The following is a 25,275-nucleotide window of genomic DNA, read 5'->3' as shown; positions in this document are numbered from 1 at the left end:
GGAGCCTCCAGCAGCAGCAGCTGCACCTCTGCTCCTTATATATTCGAAAAATAACAGCGGCCGCGCCGCCGGCCGCCACCAATCCGGGCGCGGGTTCGCGGAGGGCGGGCCGGAGGGCGGGCCCCGCGGGGGGAAGGCGCGGAGGCCGGCCCGGCCCGCGCAGTTTCCGCGGACGCGGAGGAATTGGGGTTCCTCCCCGGCCCCACCCTCGGCACCCCACCCCTGAAGTCCGGGCCTGCGAGTCCCGGCTTCCCACATCCGGTGTCTCGGGATGTGGTTTGGAGTTAGGCGGAGCGGAGCGGGTCCCAGGGGAGCCACAGCCCCTGAGACGGCCTTGGGGGGCGGGGGGGGGGGGGCGAACCCCGCGGTTTAATGTCATTGACAAGCGCCGCAGGCAGCGAGGGGCACCGCCCAGGAGTGTGCCGCACGCAGCGGCACTGGGAGGCCGGGGCTGCCGCTTTGCAGGTGGGGCCACCGAGGTGTGAAGTTCACGGGCGCGTTCAAAGCCGCTGGTGGGGCCGAGGCTCTCCCTCCCCGGGCACCTCCGCCCGCGCAGCCCCCCTGCCCGGACAGCGGCCCCGAGCCCGTTCCCTTGGGAGCCCCAGGGGGAGGGGAGCCGCGATGGGGCCAACGCGGAGCTGATGGGCGCTTCCCGGGGTGGGGGGTGGGGGTCCAGGTTAGAGGAGACGCCTGGGGTCCAGGTTTCTCTGGGGAGGCTCTGTGGTTGCTGTAGCCGCGAGTTCGGGTGGCGAGGGCCAAGGAGGGTGTCGGTGACCATTGATCTCAAAACCCAGTTGTGGAAGTAACTCCCTTCCGTGGATGGTTTGGCTAATGCGGTGCCAATGGGCATCCCGATGTTTAATTGGTGTTCCTTTGATCATCCGGGAGGCGGAATTTGTCACTAGTTTAAACTGAGCATCTTCTAATCATCCTTCCAGCAAGCCCGCTTTCCCGGAATGAGGCAGGCTGTGCCCAAAATCAAGTGGGCGCGAGCCGCTGGTGCATCCTGTCTTCCCGGGACAGGGAGGGACAGGGACGGGGACGAGGCGGTCCTCGGCTGGAAGGGGCAGCCTCTGGCAGGCAGGAGCTGCAGCCTGCCCCCCTTCCAACCACCCGCCCCTGGCGGCAAAAAGGAAGGCTGGCAGCGGGGGGTGGGGCCTGCCAGGAACAGAGCGCAGAGGAAGGGGATGGGAAGACCAGTCCCACCTCAGAGGGGTGACCTGGGAGGGCATCATGACCCTTCTTTCAACATTGTGCCTAGCCCCTGTGCTGTGCCAGGAGCTCTGCTGGGTGCTGGGCAGGAAGGCTGAAGTTCCAGGACAAGAGTCCAGCTCCGAACCTCCGAGATTCAAGGCTGTGACTGCCCTGGGAGCCAACCAAAGACCAGAAATTAAACTGCCCTGAGGTTTCATTGTCAAAATCAGCCCAGCAGGGGTGAGCCACACCTTGCTTCTGCAGGGTGCAGAGGTGGTGGGAGTAAGCGGGGAGAGGGCCGTTCTATTCCAGTCCCTTGAGTTCCCACAGTCCAGTCACCTCTGGGCCGGTGGAGAGGAGCCAGGACCACAGAGGTCATTCCAGAGCATCCCACACGGCAGCTCTGTGTATCTTCCTCAATCTCCTTTTGCCAATTAGATGTGTTTAAACACACACACACACACACACACACACACACACACACACACACAAAACACCTGGTCAATAAAAATATGCTAAAAGAAATTGCAACCCTAACCAGTGTGGCTCAGTGGATAGAACATAGGCCTGCGGACTGAAGGGTCTAGGGTTCGATTCTGATCAAGGGCACATACCTGGGTTACAGGCTTGATCCCCAGTAGGGGGCATGCAGAAGGCAGCCTGTCAATGATTCCCTCTCATCTGATGTTTCTATCTCTTCTTTCCTTTCCCTTTCTCTCTGAAATCAATACAAACATTAGAAAGAAAGAAAGAAAGAAAGAAAGAAAGAAAGAAAGAAAGAAAGAAAGAAAGAAAGAAAGAAAGAAAGAAGGAAGGAAGGAAGGAAGGAAGGAAGGAAGGAAGGAAGGAAGAAAAAGAAAGAAAGAAAGAAAGAAAGAAAGAAAGAAAGAAAGAAAGAAAGAAAGAAAGAAATTGCAACCCTGGCAGGGTGGCTTAGTCGGCTGGAGCATTGTCCTATACACCAAAAGATTTCAGGTTCAATTGCAGGTCAGGGCATATATTGAGGTCCAGGTTCGATGCTAGCTGATCGATGTTTCTCTCTTATTGATGTTTCTAACTCTCTATCCTTCTCCCTTCATCTCTGTAAAAAATCAAAATATATTTTAAAAAATGAAAAAAAAAAAAAAAAGCAATTGCAAACATCATAGTTAGAGGATCAACTCCTCCCATCCAGCCACCCTTCTGGGCAGAAAGCTCTGTCTTCCCAGGGAAAGGAATGACCTGGCAGCAGACTGTACACATCAAACACTGGGCTTGGTTAAAGGGTGTGGCATGACCCCAGGGCACTGCCAGAGAGGAGGAAAAATTACCACATGCTTGGAAAATCCTGCTTCTTCAAGCCTCAACAAACAGCATCTTCTTTGTGGGACTAATTCTTCTGCTACCTTTTTTGGGCATCATGGATTGTGACATTAAATGGTTTCTTTGTTTTTAAGTCCTAACCTGATGATATGTTCTATTATTATTTTTAATATATTTTATTGATATTTTACAGAGAGGAAGAGAGGGATAGAGAGTTAGAAACATTGATGAGAGAGTATTATTGATCAGCTGCCTCTTGCACACCCCCTACTGAAGATGTGCCTGCAACCAAGGTACATGGCCTTGACCAGAATTGATTCCGGGACCTTTCAGTCCGCAGACTGATGCTCTGCCCACTGAGCCAAACCGGTTTTGGCTATTATTATTATTATTATTATTATTGAGTTTTAGAGTGAGAGGAAGGGAAAAAGAGAAACATCAGCGAGAGAGAAACATCTATCGGCTGCCTCCTGTATGTGCCTTGACTGGGGATTGAACCTGCAACCTTTTGGTGTCCAGGACGCCGCTCCAACAACTTAGCCACCCGACCAGGGCAACATGTTAAGAGATTTTTAAAAGTTGGTACCTGGGCTACGGCAGTGGCAGCCCCAGGAACCGTGTGCCCTGCTCTTCCTTTTCCATCCGCCATCTGTGGTGGAGCCACCGCCAAGATGCAGATTTTCGTGAAAACCCTCACGGGGAAGACCATCACTCTGAGACTGAACCCTTGGATACGATAGAAAATGTAAAGGACGCTGAGACCAGTTTGGCTCAGTCGATAGAGCGTTGGCTTAGGGACTGAAGGGTCCTAGGTTCGATTCCGGTCAGGGGCATGTACCTTGGTTGCGGGCATATGTTTCTAACTCTCTATCTCTCTCCCTTCTTCTCTGTACAAAATCAATAAAATATATTTAATAAAAATAAAAAAATTAAAAAAAGAAAATGTAAAGGCCAAGATCCAGGATAAGGAAGGAATTATCCTGACCTTTGCTGGAGTACTTTGTCTGACTACAACATGCAATGTTCATTTTGTGTTGAAACTTCGTGGTGGTGCTAAGAAAAGGGAGACATCTTACTCCACTCCCAAGAACAAGCATAAGAGAGAGAAGGTGAAGCTGGCTGTCCTGAAATACTGCAACATGGATGAGAATGGCAAAATCAGCCGCCCTCGTGGGGAGTGCCCTTCAGATGAATGTGGTGCTGGAGTTTTTATGGCCACCACTTTGACAGACATTATTATGGCAATGTTGTCTGACCTATTGCTTCAAAGAAGACAAATAATTGTATTTGGGTTAATAAAAGACATGAACTAACATTTTTTTTAAAAAAAAATTGGTACATGGTACCAAAAATTCAGACAAAGTATAAAATTTAACTAGTACACGCCAAAAACGGTTTGGCTTAGTGGATAGAGAGTCAGCCTGCGGACTGAAGGGTCCCAGGTTCAATTCCAGTCAAGGGCATGTATCTTGGTTGTGGGCACATTCCCAGTAGGGGGCGTGCAGGAGGCAGCTGATCAATGTTTCTCTCTCATTGATATTTCTCTCTATCCCTCTCCCTTCCTCTCTGTAAAAAAATCAATAAAATATATTTTAAAAAATAGTTTTCTCTAATAATTGATGTTTCTATTTCTCTCTTCCTTTCTCTAATAATTGATGTTCCTCTCTCTCTCCTCTCTTCTCCACCACAGATGGCAGATGGAAAAGGAAGAGCAGGGCACACGGTTCCTGGGGCTGCCACTGCCGCAGCCCAGGTACCAACTTTTAAAAATCTCTTAAAAAAAACACACAAAACAGACAATGGAAGATAGGGATGCCTGGCACCCTGCTGGGCCCAATAAGTAATTGAATGATTACATGTTGAGCTTCTGGAAAATGGTATTTAGAAGAAAGGGTTCCTAAAATAAAAGAAGTTTGAAATTCACGGAGGTAGATATTTGTTGACATGAAAAGATGTTCACAATATTGGCTACAAAATATTATGCTAAGTGATCCTATTAATAACAATATGCACAGAAAAGTGTCCTTTAAAGATATTCTCTGGGTGGTGGAATTAAAGGTGATTAAATGTTGCCCTAGTCAGTTTGGCTCAGTGGATAGAGCCTCAGCCTGTAGACCACATGTGTCAAACACAAGGCCCTCGGGCCAAATCCGTCCCGCCAGGCCTTGCAATGTGGCCCGCACCGCGCTGTCATCACTGCACTCCGCTGGGTTTCCATCACAATGACAGTTTATGACTGTTCAGTAAACCATTCGGCCCGCGATTTAGGCTGGATTTTAGATTTTGGCCCCTTCTCTGATTGAGTTCGACACCCCTACTGTAGACCAAAGGATTTGGAGTTTGATTGCAGCCAAGGGCATGTACCTTGGTTGCAGGCTCCTCCCCAGCCTGGGGCCCTGGCCAAGGTAGAAGACAACCAATTGATGTGTTACTCTCACATCGATGTTTCTCTGTCTCTCTCCATTCTCTATAAAAATCAGTGGAAAAATATCCTTGGGTGAGGATTAACACAATAAATAAATAAGTAAATAAATAGATAAATAAATAAATAAAGGTGATTAAATGTTTTTATCCTCCTCAAAAATTTCTGTTTTCCAAAGAACAGGTATGATTTTTTAAAATATATATTTTATTGATTTTTTACAGAGAGGAAGAGAGAGGGACAGAGAGTTAGAAACATCGATGAGAGAGAAACATGGATCAGCTGCCTCTTGCACACTCCCCACTGGGGATGTGCCTGCAACCAAGGTGCATGCCCTTGACCGGAATCGAACCCGGGACCTTTCAGTCCCCAGCGCTCTATCCACTGAGCCAAATAGGTCTCGGCAGATCAGGTATGATTTTTATTTATTTTTTCTGGCTTCCTACCCCCCCCAAAGAGAAGGAAGAGGAAGAGATAGAAACATCAACGATGAGAGAGAATCAATGATCAGCTGACACCTATATGCCCGCTGCCAGGAATGATCCTGCAATCTGGGATTAAGCTGTACCAACTGAGCCACACCCATCAGGGCTCCGTTTCATTGCAAAGAGACTGTTAGTACTTGCTTATTGAAGAAAACTTGGAAAGTTCAGCAAGGTACTGGGGAAAAAAAGCCCTCCCACAGAGCATTCACCCAAACACCCATTGATAAGCCAGGATGGGTGAGGAGCAGGAGGAACATATGTCACATGGATGAAATCTCCAGAATGTAGCAAGGTTCCTGAAGATGGGTGGAAAGGAATCCTCAGACAGGTGGCCCTACATCCACCTTTGCTCAGGGACCGTACACCCATTATGGGCCAAGCACCGATCTGACCTGCATGGGGAAAGGCCCCCAGAATTTCTTCTGCATCTTGTGATTAGAGGGATATTTTTTTCTAGCTCACAGGTGGGAATGGGCTCTCTAAGTAAGACACAAATCCCAGAAGCATGACAGGCAACATTGATAAACCTGCCTACTTAAAGATTTAAAACTTCTGCAGAAACTGGTTTGGCTCAGTGGATAGAGCGTCAGTCTGTGGACTGAAGGGTCCCGGGTTCGATTCCAGTCAAGGGCATGTGCCTTGGTTGCGGGCACATCCCCAGCAGGGGGTGTGCAAGAGGCAGCTGATCGATGTTTCTCTCTCATCGATGTTTCTAACTCTCTATCCCTCTCTCTTCCTCTCTAAAAAATCAATAAAAAATATTTTTAAAAAAATATTTAAAACTTCTCATATCTAAGACTCCTTAGACTATGTCAGTGGTCGACAAACCATGGCTCTTGAGCCACATGTGGGTCTTTGGCCCCTTGAGTGTGGCTCTTCTACAAAATACCACTGTCTGGGCGAGTCTATTTTGAAGAAATGGTGTTAGAAGAAGTTTAAGTTTAAAAATTTTGGCTCTCACCGAAACCGGTTTGGCTCAGTGGATAAGAGCGTCGGTCTGCGGACCGAAAGGTCCAGGTTTGATTCCGGTCAAGGGCATGTACCAGCAGGGGGTGTGCAAGAGGCAGCTGGTCAATGTTTTTTTTTTTTTTTTTTTTTTTTTTAATTTTGGCTCTCAAAAGAAATGTCAATCGTTGTACTGTTGATATTTGGCTCTGTTGACTGATGAGTTTGCCGACCACTGGACTTATGTTAAAGGACAAATGTAGAATATATTTGCAATATACTTAAAGATTTTGTTCAGAGATGTAGAGCCACTAAAAGACAACAACAAAAAAACACCCACAAATATAAGGGATACATGAGCAAAGATCTGACCAGAAACCCTACAGGATTCCAATGGCCAGTGCACACAAGAAAGGAGAAATGCGCCCTCACCAGCAGGGAGTGACACTCTCTGCCCTTGGCTTCCAGAACACCAGACAGACTTGGTTTTCCTCCTACATTTCAGCTGCTCTTCATGAGTTTCCCTTTTTAAAAAAAGAAAATCTTGCCCTGGCTGGTTTTGCTCAGTGGATAGAGCGTCAGCTTGCCGACTGAAGGGTCCCAGGTTCGATTCCGGTTAAGGGCACATGCCCGGGTTGTGGGCCCGATCGCCAGTGGGTAATGTTTCTGTCTCTCTCTCCCTCTCCGCAGGAGGCGGCTGATCAATGGTTCTCTCTCATCATTGATGTTTCTATCTCCCTCTCCCTTCTTTTCGGAAATTAATAAAAAATATTTTTTTAAAAAGAGAAAATATTGCCTGGCCAGTGTGGCTCAGTAGTTGAACCAGGAGGTCATGGTTTGATTCTCTATCAGGGCACATGGCAGGGTTTTGGACTTGATCCTCAGTAGGGGTGTGCAAGTGGCAGCTGATTGATGTTTCTCTCTCATCACTGATGTTTCTATCTCTCCCTTTCCCTTCCTTTCTCTGAACTCAATAAAAACATTTAAAAATTATTTTTAATAAATAAGAATATATTACTGCCCTGTCAGTGTTTCTTACTGGTTAGCATCGTCCATGCATCACAGGGTCTCAGGTTTGATTCCCAAAGGCATGAACCTGAGTTGCAGGTTCAATCCCTGCCCTGGGTATGTGTGGGAGTCAACCAATCAATGTATCTCTCATCAATGCTTTTCTCTCTCTCTCTCCCCTCCCTCTCCCACTCTCTCTAAAGATGAATGGAAAAAATATTCTTGGCTGCCAGAACCGGTTTGGTTCAGTGGATAGAGCGCCGGCCTGCGAACTGGAAGATCCCAGGTTCAATTCAGGTCAAGGGCATGGACCTTGGTTGCGGGCACATCCCCGGTGGGGGCTGTGCAGGAGGCAGCTGGTTGATAGTTCACTCTCATCTATGTTTCTAGCTCTCTATCCCTCTCCCTTCCTCTCTGTAAAAAAAATCAATAAAATATATATATATATATATATATATATATATATATATATATATATTTTTTTAAAAAAGAGTTCATAGGATTTAAAAATATATATTCTTGGGTAATTAACAATATCCTATATAATAAAAGGGTAATATGCAAATAAACAGAATGGCAGAACAACTGGACAACCAAAACATAATATGCTAATGATACGCTAAGGTTGCTCAACTGCTGGCTATGATATGCACTGACCACCAGGGGACAGATGCACAGGAGGTTAGCTCTGACCAGGAGGTTAGCTTGCTGCTGGAGTCCAGCCTTATCAGGGACTGAGGGGATGGGCTGGACCCACCCTGGAGTCCTCCCATGTACCCTCCTTAGCCCAAAAGTGCACAGGTGGGGTCCCTCAGTCTGGCCTGTGCCCTCTCGCAATCTGGGACCCCTCGGGAGATGTTGAAGAGCCTGTTTCAGCCCTATCCCGCAGGGCACTCCCCTGGGAGGGCGCCAGACACAGGGCTCATGGCTCCCAATCAGGACTGATAGGGTGCAAGACCAATACAGGCACAGTGGGGTCAGGATGAGAGGGAGCGGCAGGTAGCAGCTGCAGGCGGCGTTGGACTGTGTGTTTGTGGGTTTCCACCCGATCCCTGCAGGCTTCCCAGAAGGACCCCCACCTGTGCATGAATTCATGCACCGGGCCTCTAGTGTGTGTGCGTGTGTGTGTGTGTGTGTGTGTGTGTGTGTGTGTGTGTTATTAAAGTATAGTTGACATACAATATTATATTAGTTTCAGGTGTACAACATAGTAATTTGACAGTTATGTACCTTTAAAAAATATGTGTTTTAATTGATTTCAGAGAAGAAGGGAGAGTGAGAGAGAGACAGAAACATTAATGATGAGAGAGAATCATTGATAGGCTGCCTCCTGCATGGCCCCTACTGGGGATCAGCCCGAAACCCGGGCATGTGCCCGACTGGGAATCAAACTGTGACCTCCTTGTTCATAGGTCAAAGCTCAACCGTTTAGCCATGCCGGCCCCATGACATTTACGTACCTTATGATGTGAATACCACCATAAGTCTAGTAACCAACTGTTACTATACAACGTCATTATATTATTAGCTATTTTCCCTATACTGTACATTGCAGCGCTATGACTTATTTATTTTATCACTGGAAGTTTGTACCTCTTATTCTCCTTCACCCTTTCACCCACCACCACCCACTCTCCTCTCCTCTGGCAATCATCATTTTGTTCTCTGTATCTATGAATCTGTTTCTGTTTTGTTTAGCCAATTGTTTTGTTTCTTAGATTCCACATATACATTAATTCATATGGTATTTGTCTTTGATTTGTTTTACTTGGCATAAAACCCCTCTGCATCCATCCATGTTGTCATAAGTGGCTAGCTTTCTTTCTTCTTTATGTAATGTCTTAGCAGTATTCCACTGTACACATATACACATCTCCTGTATCTCATAAGTTTCTTGCTAGTTCTTTCTCGAGACCTTAACCTTGGAGAGCCCCGGGCACAGTCCTTGGTTCTCTTTTCTTCTTTGTCTACATCCGCTCAGATGAAGCATCATCCAGTCCTCACTTAGGCTGTCTGCCTGGAGGTCACAGCCTTCCTCTCTACCTCATGCTGGTCTAAGAGTTGTTGTTTTTAATTGATTTCAGAGAGGAAGGGAGAGGGATAGAAAGATAGAAACATCAATGAGAAAGAAACATCGATCAGCTGCTTCTTGCACACCCCCTCCTGGGGATGTGCCTGCAACCAAGGTACATGTCCTTGACTAGAATCGAACCTGGGACCCTTCAGTCCACAGGCCAAAGCTCCATCCACTGAGCCAAAAACGGTTTTGGCAAGAACTTCATTTTTATGAGGTTGGTTCAGGAACAAGAGGTTTCAGGGATTCATGTGTATGTATGCCTATGTATATACATGATGTTATTTTTGTAGGTACAAACACATTTATGCAGGTGACACACTGAGATGTTATCAGTGTTTATGGGTTATGGGATCACGATCAAATAGATTTAAAACTGGTGTTGCTATTATAAATGTGTAACAATAAGCTACATATTTTCTAGTTCACCCATAATTGGAACAACATACAACCATTAAAAAGCATGTTGGCAATACTTTACCGATATGGCAACATTCTAATCACTCGATGCCAGGTAAAATTGCAGGAGATGCCAGATATGCAGTCTAATGCAGTCTGATGGCAGTTTTATGCAATCTTTTTTTTTTTTTTTAAGAAAATTGCATGCGCCTAGAGAAAAGCCTGGAAGGAACTGCATAAAAATGTTACCTGTGCATCTCTCCAGGTATTGGGCGAAAGGTGAATTCTAGTTTCCTGTATTTTTCCGTTTCCACCAAAAAACGTGGATTATTTTTACCTCCATAAAACACAAAACACAATTGCTATTCTTTACAAGCAACAAATAGCTGTCCACCCGGCTCGGTGGCCAGGCAGGGCGCCCCGGTCCCCGGGATCCCGAGCGCAGCGCTGGCCCGTCCAGCAGGCCGCAGCGCCCTCCGGCGGCGCGTCCAGGGTGGCAGGGAGGAGGGTGGGCACGGAGGACGAGGAGGCGGCGCCGGGCGTCCCCGCGCTTCCCGCGAGATCCCCTCGCCCGCTCCGCCCCGCTCGCCCCGCTCTCCGCGCCTCGCCACTTCCTGCCTTCGGTGCCCGCGCCACCCGCCCTCGTCCGCGCTCGCCGCCTGCCGCCCGCCGCCCGGCGCCGCGCCCGCCGGCGCCCCCGGAGGTGTCCCCGGCCCGGCCGGGCTGCCACCCTGCCGGCCGCCCCGCGAGCCGCTTTGTCTCGGGCGGGGCGCGGGGGAGAGGCCGCCAGGTGCCCCCCGCCGCGGGCCCGGGCCCCCCGCCCCGGGGAGGTGGCGGCGGTGCCCGGCCCCGGGGCGGGGGGCGCGCCGGGATGGGCCCCAAGCGGCGGCAGCTGACGTTCCGGGAGAAGTCGCGGATCATCCAGGAGGTGGAGGAGAACCCGGACCTGCGCAAGGGCGAGATCGCGCGGCGCTTCAACATCCCGCCGTCCACGCTGAGCACCATCCTCAAGAACAAGCGCGCCATCCTGGCGTCGGAGCGCAAGTACGGGGTGGCCTCCACCTGCCGCAAGACCAACAAGCTGTCCCCCTACGACAAGCTCGAGGGGCTGCTCATCGCCTGGTTCCAGCAGATCCGCGCCGCCGGCCTGCCCGTGAAGGGCATCATCCTCAAGGAGAAGGCGCTGCGGATAGCCGAGGAGCTGGGCATGGATGACTTCACGGCCTCCAACGGCTGGCTGGACCGCTTCCGCCGGCGCCACGGGGTGGTGTCCTGCAGCGGCGTGGCCCGCGCCCGCTCCCGCAGCGCCGCTCCCCGGGCCCCGGCGGCGCCCGCCAGCCCGCCCGCGGTGCCCTCGGAGGGCGGCGGCGGCGGGGGCGCCACGGGCTGGCGCGCCCAGGAGGAGCAGCCGCCGTCGGTGGCCGAGGGCTACGCCTCCCAGGACGTGTTCAGCGCCACCGAGACCAGCTTGTGGTACGACTTTCTGCCCGACCAGGCCGCGGGGCTGTGCGGCAGCGACGGACGGGCCCGCAGGGCCACCCAGCGCCTGAGCGTGCTGCTGTGCGCCAACGCCGACGGCAGCGAGAAGCTGCCCCCGCTGGTGGCCGGCAAGTCAGCCAAGCCCCGCGCCGGCCAGGCCGGCCTGCCCTGCGACTACACCGCCAACTCCAAGGGCGGCGTCACCACCCAGGCCCTGGCCAAGTACCTGAAGGCCCTGGACACCCGCATGGCTGCAGAGTCTCGCCGGGTCCTGCTCCTCGCTGGCCGCCTGGCTGCCCAGTCCGTGGATACCTCAAGCCTCCGGCACGTGCAGCTAGCCTTCTTCCCATCGGGCACTGTGCAGCCTCTGGAGCGGGGCGTTGTCCAGCAGGTGAAGGGCCACTATCGCCAGGCTATGCTGCTCAAGGCCATGGCCGCGCTGGAGGGCCAAGACCGGTCAGGCCTGCAGCTGGGCCTCATGGAGGCCCTGCACTTCGTGGCTGCCGCTTGGCAGGCCGTGGAGCCTTCTGACATAGCGGCCTGCTTTCGTGAGGCTGGCTTCGGGGGCGGCCCGAATGCTACCATCACCACTGCCTTCAAGAGCGAGGGAGAGGAAGAGGAGGAGGAGGAGGAGGAAGAAGAAGAGGAAGAGGAGGCAGAAGGGGAGGAGGAGGAGCTGGAGGAAGAGGAGGAGGAGGAGGAGGAGGAAGGGGAGGAAGAGGAGGAAGCCGGGGAAGGAGAGGAGTTGGGGGAGGAGGAGGAGGTGGAAGAGGAGGGTGATGTTGAGGACAGTGAGGAAGAGGAAGAGGAGGAGGAGGAGGAGGAGGAGAGCTCCTCTGAAGGCTTGGAGGCAGAGGACTGGGCCCAGGGTGTGGTGGAGGCCGGTGGCAGCTTCGGAGGCTATGGCACCCAGGAGGAGGCCCAGTACCCGACCCTCCACTTCCTGGAAGGCGAGGCAGACTCTGAGTCGGACAGTGAGGAAGAGGAGGACGATGACGACGATGACGACGATGAAGATGACGAAGATGAGGATGGCGATGAGGTGCCTGTGCCTAGCTTTGGGGAGGCCATGGCTTACTTCGCGATGGTGAAGAGGTACCTGACCTCCTTCCCCATCGATGACCGTGTGCAGAGCCACATCCTCCACTTGGAACACGATCTGGTCCACGTGACCAGGAAGAACCACGCCAGGCAGGCAGGTGTTCGGGGTCTCGGACATCAGAGCTGAGCCACGGGGCCTGGCCATGCCCTCAACCCAGACATGGCAGCACCAGCCCGGGGCAAAGGACTCCTTGGGCAGGTGCTGTGCATGGAGCCAGAGCAGGGAGCCCCGGATGCTGCCATCACTTTAGCGATGTCCCCCAGGCCCTGTGAGCAAGCCCTGTCACCGTGGTAGGGCCCAGGGCTGGGGTCAGCCTCACTGCCTGCTTATTGCCTCTTTCTCAGAGTCCTCTTTCCTCCCCATTTGCCCCTGAACTTGGGGGACCAGGTGGGGAGCTGTCCGGTGCTACCACACTATGCCATCTGTGGACTAGGCCACAGCAGCCACCAGGGATGGGCCCTGGAGGCTCCCGGCCAGACAGTGCCTCTCCCCTCTGCCGTCCACACCAGGTCTTTGGTGGAGGGGGACCCCAAAGCCATTCTGGGAAGGGCTTCAGAGGAAGGTCCAGCCTAGGCCCCTAGGAGGCTGGCAGCCCCCCATCCCTGCCCCCAGACCGCCTCAAGAAGCACAGTCTAACCACAGGCTCCTAAGCCTGCCTCTGCCTGCTTTCCCACCTCCCCAGCCCCTTTCTCTGGCCCAGCCCATGTTCCTTTGGCCCTTGGGGTTCTTCACAGATTGGAGGTTCCCAAGAGGCCCTCCAGGGGAGTGAAAATGGGCATTTCCCCTGTGGGCAGCTGCAGGCCCCACGCCTCTCCTTCTTCCTGGCAGGGGGCCTGGGTCTGGGCCCAGCGTCCAGTTGTCCAGCTGCTCCTTTCCCAGTATGAATTCAATAAATCCGTTCACCCCCTTTTTGTGGGGTGAATGTTTTAACAGCCAAGGGTGCATCATCCTTCGTGGTTTGGGCTTGCGTCTGTCTTGGGGACACATACTTTCCCAGTTTCCTTTGTTCCTTGTTCCTGGGACATGAAAGCAAGTGTTGAGTAAGTGGCCGCAGCCTAGGCCCTGACTAGAGTGAGAGGCACCTCTGTGTCTAAATGCGACCCAGACTTGGGGAGGAAGGGGTCTTCATGCACCTGCCGGGGCATGGCTCTGAGGAAGCCAGGCCTTGTGCTGCTTTGTGGTTGGAGAGAAGCTTGGGGTCAGTTGACGGACAGGAGGGAGGGAGCTGCAGTCTCTGTTGGGCTAAATTAAACTACAGGCACCTGGGATCGAGGCCGCTCAAGGCTCATTAAAAGTTGTTGCAGGAGTGGGGCCAGAGAGCAGAAAGAAAGGGGTGTGAGGGCAGCTCCTAGGCTCCAGGCTGGAGTTTGAGGGGCACACAGGTACCTCAAGAGGGAATCTCCAAGCAGAGTTGCTCTCCTTGGGGACAGTGGCAGGAGAGAGGTGATATTACTAGGGGGAGATGGCATCCCCCCAGGAAACTGAAAATGAATTAGCAACGCCCTTCGCGGTACCCTCCAAGGGGCCCCCCAGTCCAAAGGTGACGGCCCCTTGATGATCCTCCCCCCTTTCTTTATTTCAGGGCCAGCCTGGCCTTCCCGGCCCTCCAGCATTGAGGCCTCAGGCCCCAGCGGTTCCACCTAGTGTCAGGCCTGAGCTTGAGCAGGGCAGGCAGCTCTGGGCCCCAAACCGGTTTTCCCACCTTGGCTAGGGCTGGCATATCACCCATGTGGTTCCCCCCCCCCCCTTGCAGTTCCTCTCGCCACCCTAGAATGTTAAAGGGGTAGGGGGGCTATCCAGGTAATCTTGTCTCCTGCCTGCTCCATGTGCAGTCTCTTCTAGAAAGGCGAGGCCTCGGTGTATGATTTTGCTAACGAACAAACATTCACATCTAAATAATTGCTGTGAGTTTATTTGAGCCGAATTATTGGGAAGCAGAATATCAACCTATTGAGGAAATACTCCAGAGAATGGCAGTTTTTTTTTGTTTTGTTGTTTTTGTTTTTTGCCTTGTTTTACAAATTGCAATCAAAGGAGGAGGCATAAGTGGGTTATAGGACATGTATTGGTGATAGATTAGGGAGGCAGGAGAAAGCAAAGCAGGGAAACCTCTGGGATTAAGTAGAAAGTGAAAGAATAGACACATGCTTCTTTTTACTTGGGTGGATACAGGATAGTTAACAGTCAACAATTAACACGATAACAATGAGGGAATTTGTGGTTTCACTCAGGTGCATCGTTGAGCCCTGAGGGGTCCAAGTTACCCTGACTTTCCAAAGGTGTGTTTATTTTAGACGCATAAAGACAATAGGCTCAGTTAAGATCAAAGTTGATCTTTGTCAGGAGTATACTGGCCCTAGGACATAACTATCCACCATAGAGTGCTTTTTAATTTAACAGGTTTTGATTTCAGACCATCCTTTGTGTCTAGTTTGCAAGGCCGCCATGCAGGCCTTTGCCTGAGTTAGTCAGGTTAGGGATGTGGCCCTTTTCCATTCACAACTTTAACGAAGTGGAGTCACTGCTCCACCCTTGCCTTTCTGCACTCGGGACACACAGAGATCCCTTCGAGGCCTTGGAAGGCTTTGAAACTAAGTGACAGCAAAAAAGTAGTAGGGATTCCCCTCCCTGTCATTCTCCCCACCCCATCTATGCCTTGGAGAGGAGACCAGAGAGTCCTGAGGGAGACCAGCCTACCTCCTGGCCTGCTCTGAGGTAAGTAGTGGGAGCAGTAGCCTTCTCCCCAGGGAGCCCTGGCCAATCCAAGTCCCTTACCTCAAATAACAAGGCAAATCCTTTCCATTTGTCTCCTGCCTATGAGAACACCTCTTTTGCCCTGACCGGTTTGGCTCAGTGGATGGAGCATTTGCCTGTGGACTGAAAGGTCCCAGGTTCTATTCCAGTCAAGGCATATTCCTTGGTTGGGTGCACATCCCCAGTAGGAGGTGTGCAGGAGGTAGCTGATCGATGTTTTTCTCTCATCAATGTTTCTAACTCTCTATCCCTCTCCCTTCCTCTCTGTAAAAAAATCAATAAAATATTTTTTAAGAATTAAAAGAAAACACCTCTTTTGCTGCAACTAAGATCACCTCGTTTTAAAATATATATATACATTTCTTATTGATTTCAGAGTGTAAGGGAGAGAAAAACCGCCATGATGAGAGAGAAACATTGATTGGCTGTCTCCTACATGCCCCCTACTAGGGGGATCGAGCCTGCAACCGGGCATGTGTTCTAGCCGGAATCAAACCTGGGACCCTTTAATCTGCAGGCTGATGCTCTATCCACTGGGCCAAACTGGCTAGGGCAGGCAGATCGTCTCATTTTTTATAACACCCCATCTTAGGTGCTGTGCTAAGCACTTTGGTTGCTTACAAAGCCCCTAGGCGGTGGGTAAAACCATGAGAAAACAGGCACAGGGAAGGTCCAGTAATGCGCCCAAAGCCACACCCCTAGTGTGGAAGCCAGTGTTCTCCCCAGGATGACCCTTGAAGTTGCTGTTTACTTATACTCTGCGCCCTTATTACTAAGGAAGCGCCCATCTTCCTAATCCTGTCACGGTAGCCCTCTTGAAATGGAACTGGTTGCAGAAGTCCGTTTCTAACCCATGGAAGAATAGCTTTTTAGATGGAGATGAGGGATGTGGAGTTCTTGCAGCTCTTATATCTATAAACTCCTGTCCAGCAGTCCCCACACAAACACAGGTCTGTAAATACCCTTCCTATTCTCCTCCCTGTTACCCCATTGAAACAAATAGGTGAGGACTATCAGTACTTTACAAAGGAGGTTAATAGGGAGGAGTTAAATGACCTGCCCAAGGCACTGGCCTTGAGCTCTGGTGTTCTCCCTGGGAGTCTGGGTTTTGCACTAAATACTCAACCAGGTTGAAACTGGTTTGGCTCAGTGGATAGAGCGTTGGCCTGCGGACTGAAAGGTCCCAGGTTCGATTCCGGTCAAGGGCATGAACCTTAGTTGCAGGCACATCCCCAGTGCAGGGTATTCGGGAGGCAGCTGATCGATGTTTCTAACTATCCCTCTTCCTTCCTCTCTGTAAAAAATAAATAAAATATATATTTAAAAAATAAATAAATGGTCAACCAGGATACTGCTGGGACTGGGATGGAAATAGGGTTGGGGGGGGGGGGGGCAGGGATTGAGGATGAGCCTATGAGCACAGAGCTTTGAGGAGGGATCCAGCAAGGAGGTATATCACAAAGTCCAAATGGGAAGCAGCAGACGCCGCCTTCATTTGGGACTGACCGCTAAATAATCCAGAAGGGGGTCCCAGCCCTGGGGATGCTGGTGTAGGATTTTTGGGGCCTGGTTGACATTGGAAGGACTCAGAGTGAGCCAGTAGCTGGTCCTCAGGTGGCGTGGGCAAAAATTATATCTTCTTGGGAGACGGGGAAGACAAGGCCGCCTATAATCGCCTTTTCAAATCCAGAGGCCTGATATGAGGTAACGGGGACGAACTACAACTCCCAGAAGCCTCTGCTCTTTGGAGTCAAGGATGGTTGTCACGGTTTCAGAAAACAATATGGCCTCTCCCAGCTGGGACGGGAGTCTCCGGGTTAGAGAGGCAGAAGCGGGTCTGGACGCCCTCGGCGGCGGCGAGGGAGGAGACGCTTGAGCGGCCGTGAGTTTGGGACTGGACGCTGCACGGCTGGATCCGCCTGCCTTTGCCGAGGGTGCCATGGAGGGCAGTGTGGACGAGGAGGTGCTGCACCAGCTGTACCTGTGGATAGACAACATTCCTCTGTCCCGCCCCAAGAGAAATCTCTCCCGGGATTTCAGCGACGGAGGTGTGCGCCTGTGTGTGTCCACATTTCTGTCCTGAATGCACGTGTATTAGGGGTCTTTGTGCAAACATATCGTTATGCTGTGTACGTGTGTGGTGTGCATGTTTGGAGGGTTGTCTATCTCCTAGGACTTCACTTGCAGAAATGAGTCTGTGTGTGTCAGTGACTCTCTCATGGGACTTAATGACTAAGATGCATATCTGTGTATGTATCTTTGTGTCTCTGCGTGTGTGCATGCACATTGCTATATTCTATATGTTTATCTTATGGGAGTCAGAGTGTGTGTGTGTTCATATGTCCTGTATGTATGTAGGGGAGTTTTGTGTGCATGTGTTGCTTTGTGATTGTGTAGGTGTCTGTGTGTATGTAGGGGAGTCTTGTGTGCATATGTGTTGCTTTGTGATTGTGTAGGTGTCTGTGTGCTTAAGATTGTCTCCTGGGATTTTAATGTGTGACTCTTTGTGCTTTCGTGTGTATGTTGGTGACTGTCTCTTGGAACTCTAGTGATGGAAGTATATGTGTGTCCATCTCGGTGTGTTTGCATGTGTGCTCTATGTGTGTGTGGATATGTGTGTAGTGTGTGTGTGTGTGTGCTATGTGTGTCTGGACAGGTAGGTATCTACACGTTTTATCCTATCTGTAAAGGGACCTTATCACATATGTCTGTGTGAGTCTGACTTTCTCCTGGGACTTTGGTGTTGGAGTGTGTGTGTGTATGTATCCATAGGAATGCGTAGGATGGAGACCCAGGATCCTGAAGGGCTCCCCTGGAGATTCCTTCTCTATTAACACATCAGAGACCACAGTTTTCAAATGCCCTGAGTTAAGGGGGAAGGAATATAGCCCCTCTGGAGTATGCTGGAGGCTTAGTCTCCAGCTGATCACTGATCTCACTTCCTTTTCCCCACTCTCCCCTGTCTTCTTTCGTCCCCCGCCCCCTTCCTATAATCCTTTCCCATCTCTACATCTCCGCCTCTCCACTCGGCCCCACCACTCTGCCCCCCATGATTCTCCCATGCCACCCATTTGTTCTCTCTTCCTCTTCTCCCTTTCCCATCCCCTATCTTCCATGTCTGCTCCCACTCCTCCTTCTTCAGTCCTGGTTGCAGAAGTCATCAAGTTTTACTTCCCCAAGATGGTGGAGATGCACAACTATGTCCCTGCCAACTCTCTCCAGCAGAAGCTCAGCAACTGGGGTCACCTGAACAGGTAGCAGAATATCTGGGTGCACTAGCCCCTACCCTGGGCTCCCAGGAAGGGCTGCCTCAGCCCCTCCACCTCCTATGGTCCCCGCAGCCCAGGCAGACAGAACTGTCTGGTGACAACATTAAGGGACTCTTCTATTGGGGAGGTGAAGGTAACTTGGGACACCCAAGAACAGGGCTCAGGTATGGTGCTCTTCCATTCCCCCAGGGGCTGTGCACTTAGCCCGGCAACTGCTGCACCCCTTTTCTCTCCCCCCACCTCCCCCACTTCATTTCCGAAGGACTGGGTCTGCCATCCCCGTGTCTGCCCTCCAGGAAGGTGCTGCACAAGCTGAACTTCTCGGTGCCGGAGGACGTGATGCTCCAGATCGTGCAGTGCACGCCGGGGGTGGTGGAGCTGGTGCTCATTCCCCTGAGGCAGCGCCTGGAGGAGCGGCGGAGACGCAGGAAACAGGGCTCCGGCTCCTTACAGGTGCCACCCTCCTCAGACTTCTCCTCCTGCTGCTCGGAGGGGGCCTTCCAGCCTGCGGAAAGCCCCCCCCCCCCCCGTGGCGATAAGTGTGGGAGAAGGGCGCCTGGTTAAAGGGACCCTGGCTTGGACGGTGAAGGGAAGGGACATGGGGCCCTGTGGGGATGGGCGAGCACCAGCTCACAGAGGACCCCGGGGGTTCTTTTAGGAGCTGGTTCCCCAGGATGGCAGTGGCTACATGGATGTGGGTAAAGTCGCTTTTACTTTTCCTCCTTCCCAGGGGGATCTTTTCTCCTTTCCTTCCTTGGGGGGCGGGAGGAGGGAAAGTCAGGAAAATAGGACTCCACAGGGTTTCTCCACCACGTTCCTCTTCTCAGGTTTGCCCCAGAAGGCCCGAGGGGAAGGTGCCCAGGACCCCCAGGCAGGGGGGCAGCTCAGGTAAGGAAATCGGGAGTCCCTGACCTTACCAGCCAGGTAAGGAGGCAGAGAAGGCAGGAATGGGGTAGGGAGAGGGTGGGGAGACCTGGCCCAGGGGCACTGGAAAGAGGAGGGCCAGGCCTCCCCTGAGCTGCTTCCCACCCCAGGGTGGGCCGGCAGCCGGCGGTCCGGCGGCCCGGGTACAGCCAGATGCAGCACGGGGACCCCAGCTTCATCCTCCAGATTGCTGAGAAGGAGCAGGAATTGCTGGCCTCGCAGGAGACGGTGCAGGTGAGAGCACTGGGGAGGTGCGTGGGCCTGGGACCTGTGGAGGGCGGGATAAGGGCAGGGGGGGTCCCCGGTTTGACCTCTGCGCGGCCGCCCAGGTCCTGCAGATGAAGGTGCGGCGCTTGGAGCACCTGCTTCAGCTCAAGAACGTGCGCATCGACGACCTCTCCCGCCGGCTCCAGCAAGCCGAACGGAAGCAGCGGTGAGCTGAGCAGCTAGCTGCTCAGGACGTGCAGGGATGCCCCAGTATCTGCCAGAGCCCCGAAACGGCCGCCGACACACCCACAGAACAGCCCATGCACCCACAGAACGCGGACTAACGGGGCGGGCAGGTGGGCGGATCCAGCTGCTCCTAAGAGCCTCTCGGAGCCCCTCCCTTAGCGGGAGGGGGAGCGTGGTGAGTGGGCGGAGGGACAGGAGCCCTTACGTCTGAGCACGGAACTGAGCCACCTCCTTGCACTCCATCCGGATCAGGAGAATGGACCACTACTTTCCAGAACCCAGAAACCGTGTGCGGAGACCTGGTGTGTACCCCAAAGCAGTGAGAGACACCGGGGGCTCCACTTTGGAGCTCCCTGTACTGGGCGTTGGGGGATGGTCCCCGCACTGGGTCCGCACCACTAGAACCGGGTCCCCATCCATCTGTGAGAACAGCGATGTCTCCATGTAGGCTGGTTCGTTGTGCCCTGGGCCATGGGGAAGCTGCCCCGGGCAGCTGAGGGAGTCCCTGGCCGCTCCTGAGTGCTCACCTGGGACCCACCTGAGGCTTGAGGAGGGCAGCTGCTGGAGGGAAAGGGAGGAGGAGTGGGTTCAGCCAGGCGTGGGGAGGACCTCTGCTGTGCCTACACCGATGGCCCTCCCCTCCCATTAGGTACAGTTGAGAATATTTGGGGAATATGGGACAAGGCTGCCCCCATTAAAAGCATTGTGCTCTCTTTCTTGTGCTAACCTTCTCTTTCTGCCTGGATCCTTGTGGACAGTGAGGTCCTGCCTCTCTTTTGCTGCACCCTCCATCCCTTGAGGGCCTTTTATGCCCAGAATGGGTCTTACCTTGTGGGCAGCTGGGCCCTGGGGGCCCACTGCTTTGTAGGTTGATGATACTCCATTGTCAAGTCTTTTGCACTAGGAGAGTCTGACTTCTAACTCTGGCCTTACTAGACTGACCCCCAAATCCACCCTCACAGTCTCCTCCAACTCTGTTCAAACCCAGATTTCAGATTCTTTCCAAATGTAGCCACATTCTCGCCCTAAACCATGCCCGAGGACTGACTCCTAAATGTGTCCTCTGTATGACTCTCAACCCTGCTCACAGACTGATCCCAAGTTTTATGGACTGAAGACAAGCTTCACTCCCAAGCCTGAGTGAGATACCATGGCCATGGTGTGACCCTCACTCTGACCAGTAACACTGAACATTTGTAAATCCTAAACCCCCTACGATTCTGTTCCTAGGCATATATGCAATGTATACTCAGAAGAAACTTCAGCTTTGTGTTCTGTGGCACATGTATAGCAATGTTCATAGCAATACATTTTGTAACAGCAAAAGAAACTGAAAATAACTTGTTTTTCGTTATCTATTACTGTGTAACAAATTGCCACACTCTTAAAGGCTTAAAACAGCATTTATTATCTCATATTTTCTGTTGCTCAAGAGTCCAGGGATGGCTTAGCTGAATCCTCTGCCTCAGGGTTTCTCACAAGGCTGCAATCAAAGTGCTAACTAGAGGTATAGTCTCATCTGAAGGCTTGACTGGGGAGAGACTCACTTCATATTGTTGTCGATAGAGTCCAGTTTCTTGTGGACTGTTGGAGTGAGGGCTCCAGTTTCTTGCTAATTGTTGGCTGGTGGCTGCCCTCATTTCCTCGTCATCCAGCAAGGGAGAGAGTTAGAATCTAGCAAAATGGAAGTTATAGTCTTATCTAATGCAATTACAGAAGTGACATCCATCACATCTGTCATATTCTATTTATTTGAAATAAGTCAGTAGATCCAGCCAACACTCAAGGGGAGAGGAACACTTAGGTTTGAATACCAGGAGGCAGAGATCAGTGGAAGCCATTTTAGAAGCTGGTGACAAGGAGGAAAAGCAACAGAGGATAAAATCTAGGATAGGGGTTACTTCTGAGAGAAAGTAGAGGGCAGAGATGCAAGAGGCACATTAGTAGATATAAGTTATTTGTAATGTTTTAGTTCTTGGGGCAAGTGGTGGGTTTATAAGTGTTCATAAATGGGCTGAAACAAGTTCATAAGTGGGGAGAAACAAGTGTGAGGTTATTTATTGTTCTGAACCATTAAAAAAACAAGGATTATGTGGTGTCCAATTCTATATACCTGAGTTCCTAAATTAATAAAAATAAAAACTGAAGACTATTCCTGACCTTGGTCTGTGCCCTTCCCTTGCACTCAGCTTAGTTTAAACACTGGCTTCAGCCTTGTCCTCTGTCTTACCCCTCAAATTAACCGCAGCCTGTACACATATCGACCCAGTCTAGCACTGTTCTCTCTCCATAGTCTGCATTGGGTCTGTTCTGTTCTCTAAACCATTCTTTTCTTTTTTTAAAAAAAATATTTTATTGATTTTTTTTTTTTTTTTTTTACAAAGAGGAAGGAAGAGGGATAGAGAGCTAGAAACACTGATGAGAGAGAAACATCGATCAGCTTCCTCCTGCACACCCCCTACCGGGGATGTGCCTACAACCAATGTACATGCCCTTGACCAGAATCGAACCTGGGACCTTTCAGTTCACAGACCGATGCTCTTTCCACTGAACCAAACCGGTTTCAGCTATTCTCTCTCTCTCTCTCTTTTTTTTTTTAATATATATTTTATTGATTTTGTACAGAGAGGAAGGGAGAGAGATAGAGAGTTAGAAACATCGACGAGAGTCATCGATCAGCTGCCTCTTGCACACCCCCTACTGGGGATATGCCCGCAACCAAGGTACATGCCCTTGACCGGAATCGAACCCGGGCCCTTCAGTCCCCAAGCCGACGCTCTATCCATTGAGCCAAACCGGTCTCGGCTCAGCTATTCTCTAAACCTTTCATTTTCATGCTCCTATGTGTGGAGCTGGAAAGAATGGTTTGTAGATGGATCTGAGGATCAGGATGTGGGGTAGGGCATGGTTCTGCCTGACAGAGCACAATGGAACCAGAATGCAGGTTCAGCGATTGGGGTTACCCCTTTAAGAGTCTGCTGACCTCCATTAGCAGAGGCTAGGCCTTCCTCCTTGAGTCCCCCCACCTTATTCCTACTATCCAGATATGCCTGAGTCTGTTTTAATATCTTAAAACCCTATAGATCAAACACCAAAAGCAGTGGAGAATTTTACTGAATGTTTCTTGGGAACAAATATGAAGGCGGACTACATCACACATTATGTCTATAACTCATCTTTAAATCTCTCTCTTGTTCTCTAAACTTCCCTTCTGACAGCCACTACCATATTTCTCCCACTCTGCTCCTCACTCCCCTACCCTTTCTGATCCACACTAAATCAGATTTCTTCTGGTTTATTCATTCATTAATTCCTCAAATGTTTATGGAGTGTCTACTATGTACTAAATGCCAGGAACACAAGGATGAACTATAAAACATTATTTGAGTCCCATTTTCACAATCCTAGAAGGGGAAAGGCACATAAAAAGACATTTAACATTTTTTTTGTTACTTAATATTTTGAATAGATCAAACACATCATTTTAAAATGTATAAGCTTGCCTGGTGTGTCTCAGTGATTGAGCATTGCTGACCCATGCACCAAAAGGTCACAGATTTGAATCTTGGTCAGGGCACATGCCCAGGTTGCAGGCTCAATCCCCGGTGTGGGGCGTGTAGGAGGCAACAGATCAATGATTCTCATCACTGATGTTTCTATCTCTCCCTCTCCCTTCCACTTTGAAATCAATAAAAAAAATTTAAAAAACATATATTTTTCAAAAACATAAAAAGTGCTGAGACCAGTTTGGCTCAATGGATAGAGTGTTGGCTTGGGGACTGAAGGAACCGGTGTTCGATTCCGGTCAAGGGCATGTACCTTGGTTGCGGGCATATCCCCAGTAGGGGGTGTGCAGGAGGCAGCTGATCAATGACTCTCTCTCATCGACGTTTCTAACTCTCTATCCCTCTCCCTTCCTCTCTGTACAAAATCAATAAAATATATTTTTAAAAAATAAAAAATTGTCTTTTAAAAAAAAACAAAACAAAAACATAAAAAGTGAAAACTCTCCTTGGTCCCACACACCTCCAATAGATAACATTTTTCTTTAGTTTTTGCATATTCTTCCATAGCATCTCAATGTGGATACAAGCAAATATGCACATTTATTGTTATCTTACCCCCATATTTTTTAACATAAAGGGGAAGCAGACTACCCACTCTTTTCTGTACTTTTTGAAGGTTTAAAAAAAATTATTTCATGTGCAAAAAGATAGCATTCTGTCATAAGGCAGATGTCTTGAATGACCCATTCACTTAGTCCAACTTAATGAAGCTTATGTCCTTCGCGTACTGACAGAAACACTGGAGACGTATGTTGAGGCTGTATTTCCGGATCATACTGTGGCAGTTTGAGCAGACGCGGCAAGAAGGAGAACCCTGGCCAAATTTCCTCAGATGGCTCCAGTAGAGTTGCTGGTGACCCATCTTGCTCTCTTTGTAGCAACAAGATGAAAGGCTCTTTTCTGTATCTTGATTTTCCACTCAACACGATCTCTTTTAGATATGTGATGGTCAGTGTTATGTGCCAGCTGGACTGGGCCACAGGGTGCCCAGACGTTTGGGCAAATGTTATTCTGGGTGTTTTCTGTGAGGCTGTTTTTGGATGAGATTAACGTTTAAATGGGTAGTCTGAGTGAAGCAGGTGGTTTTCCCTGATGCGAGAGGGCCTCTTCCACTCAGCTGAAGAAGGCCTGAACAGAATAAAAAAGCTGTGTCTTCCCTGAGTAAGAGAATTCCTCCTGCCTGACAGCCTTTGAACTGGGAGATGGTTGTGTGTGTGTGTGTGTGTGTGTGTGTGTGTGTGTGTGTGTGTGTTTTCCTTTGAACTTTAACTGGAGCATGAATTCTTCCTGGGTCTTGAGCCTGCCGGCCTTTGGACTGGAACTAAACCATGGCTCTCCTGGGACTCCAGCTTGCTGACTCATCCTACAGATCTTGCAACTTGCCTGCCTCCATGATTGCATGAACAGCTAACTCATCTATCTCTGCCTCCCATTGGTTCTGTTTCTCTGGAGAACCTTGACTAATGCAAGATTTTTCCAAAACAGTATGTACATTGAAACTTCCAAATAAAATTCTATTGTCTGTACCAAATTTAATCAGTCCTCTATGAACACTTGATTTATTTTTAATCTTTTATTAAGACTATAACAATGAAAAACCTCACACATTCATGATTTAATGTTATGTACAGTATATCTGCACAGTAAATTCTAGAACTGGGGTTGTTTGGTCAAAGGATACATGTATTTGCCCTGGCTGGTGTGGTTTAGTTGGTTGAGTGTTGTCCTGTGCACTGAAAGGTTGCTGGTTAGATTCCTGGTCAGGGCATATGCCCAGGGTATGTTTGGGAGGCAACCAATCAATGTTTCTCTCTCACATTGATCTCTCTCTCTCTCTCTTTCTCTCTCAAATCAATAAAAACATTTTAAAAAAGAGTACATGTATTTGCAATCTTGGTA

At 50.5% G+C, this 25,275-nt stretch overlaps 3 protein-coding genes and 1 pseudogene across 5 annotated transcripts; 3 read left to right on the top strand and 1 right to left on the bottom strand.

Moving 5' to 3' along the window:
- The first annotated feature begins 3,071 nt into the window (after positions 1–3,071).
- On the top strand, positions 3,072–3,879 carry LOC118707501 (annotated as a pseudogene).
- Positions 3,880–10,442: 6,563 nt separating this feature from the next.
- On the top strand, positions 10,443–13,347 carry CENPB (centromere protein B). The gene has a single exon (XM_036417866.2). The coding sequence runs from the start codon at positions 10,701–10,703 to the stop codon at positions 12,534–12,536; it is 1,836 nt and encodes a 611-aa protein (XP_036273759.1). The 5' UTR covers positions 10,443–10,700; the 3' UTR covers positions 12,537–13,347.
- A 3,222-nt stretch (positions 13,348–16,569) lies between these two features.
- On the top strand, positions 16,570–21,969 carry SPEF1 (sperm flagellar 1). Of its 3 annotated transcripts, none has more exons than XM_045574516.1 (8): positions 16,570–17,212; positions 18,319–18,418; positions 18,730–18,886; positions 19,092–19,131; positions 19,261–19,321; positions 19,468–19,591; positions 19,687–19,790; positions 20,063–21,969. In XM_045574516.1, exons 1-8 carry the CDS (start codon positions 17,104–17,106, stop codon positions 20,256–20,258), a joined length of 891 nt encoding a protein of 296 aa, XP_045430472.1. In that variant the 5' UTR covers positions 16,570–17,103; the 3' UTR covers positions 20,259–21,969. The 3 variants fall into 3 exon arrangements, with proteins under 3 accessions (XP_045430472.1, XP_036273768.1, XP_036273769.1); XM_036417875.2 differs by having other exon boundaries at positions 18,307–18,418; XM_036417876.2 differs by having other exon boundaries at positions 18,307–18,418; positions 19,687–20,209.
- A 2,035-nt stretch (positions 21,970–24,004) lies between these two features.
- On the bottom strand, positions 24,005–24,546 carry LOC118707503 (40S ribosomal protein S29-like). The gene has a single exon (XM_036417881.2). The coding sequence runs from the start codon at positions 24,236–24,238 to the stop codon at positions 24,068–24,070; it is 171 nt and encodes a 56-aa protein (XP_036273774.1). The 5' UTR covers positions 24,239–24,546; the 3' UTR covers positions 24,005–24,067.
- Positions 24,547–25,275: the final 729 nt, after the last annotated feature.

Source organism: Pipistrellus kuhlii, unplaced genomic scaffold (genome assembly GCF_014108245.1).
Source record: "Pipistrellus kuhlii isolate mPipKuh1 unplaced genomic scaffold, mPipKuh1.p scaffold_m20_p_6, whole genome shotgun sequence".
Lineage (NCBI taxonomy): Eukaryota > Metazoa > Chordata > Mammalia > Chiroptera > Vespertilionidae > Pipistrellus > Pipistrellus kuhlii.
Note: the sequence above shows the minus strand (reverse complement) of the source record. Positions and strands in the feature narration are given on the sequence as shown.

Bases quoted from the DNA above. Each gene is read 5' to 3' on its own strand.
- LOC118707503 (XM_036417881.2), bottom strand. From the start codon at position 24,238: ATGGGTCACCAGCAACTCTACTGGAGCCATCTGAGGAAATTTGGCCAG.
- SPEF1 (XM_036417875.2), top strand. From the start codon at position 17,104: ATGGAGGGCAGTGTGGACGAGGAGGTGCTGCACCAGCTGTACCTGTGG. The intron at 18,887-19,091 runs GTGCCACCCTCC...GGGTTCTTTTAG, and splicing joins AGGGCTCCGGCTCCTTACAG to GAGCTGGTTCCCCAGGATGG. The intron at 19,791-20,062 runs GTGAGCTGAGCA...CATCCGGATCAG, and splicing joins CAAGCCGAACGGAAGCAGCG to GAGAATGGACCACTACTTTC.
- CENPB (XM_036417866.2), top strand. From the start codon at position 10,701: ATGGGCCCCAAGCGGCGGCAGCTGACGTTCCGGGAGAAGTCGCGGATC.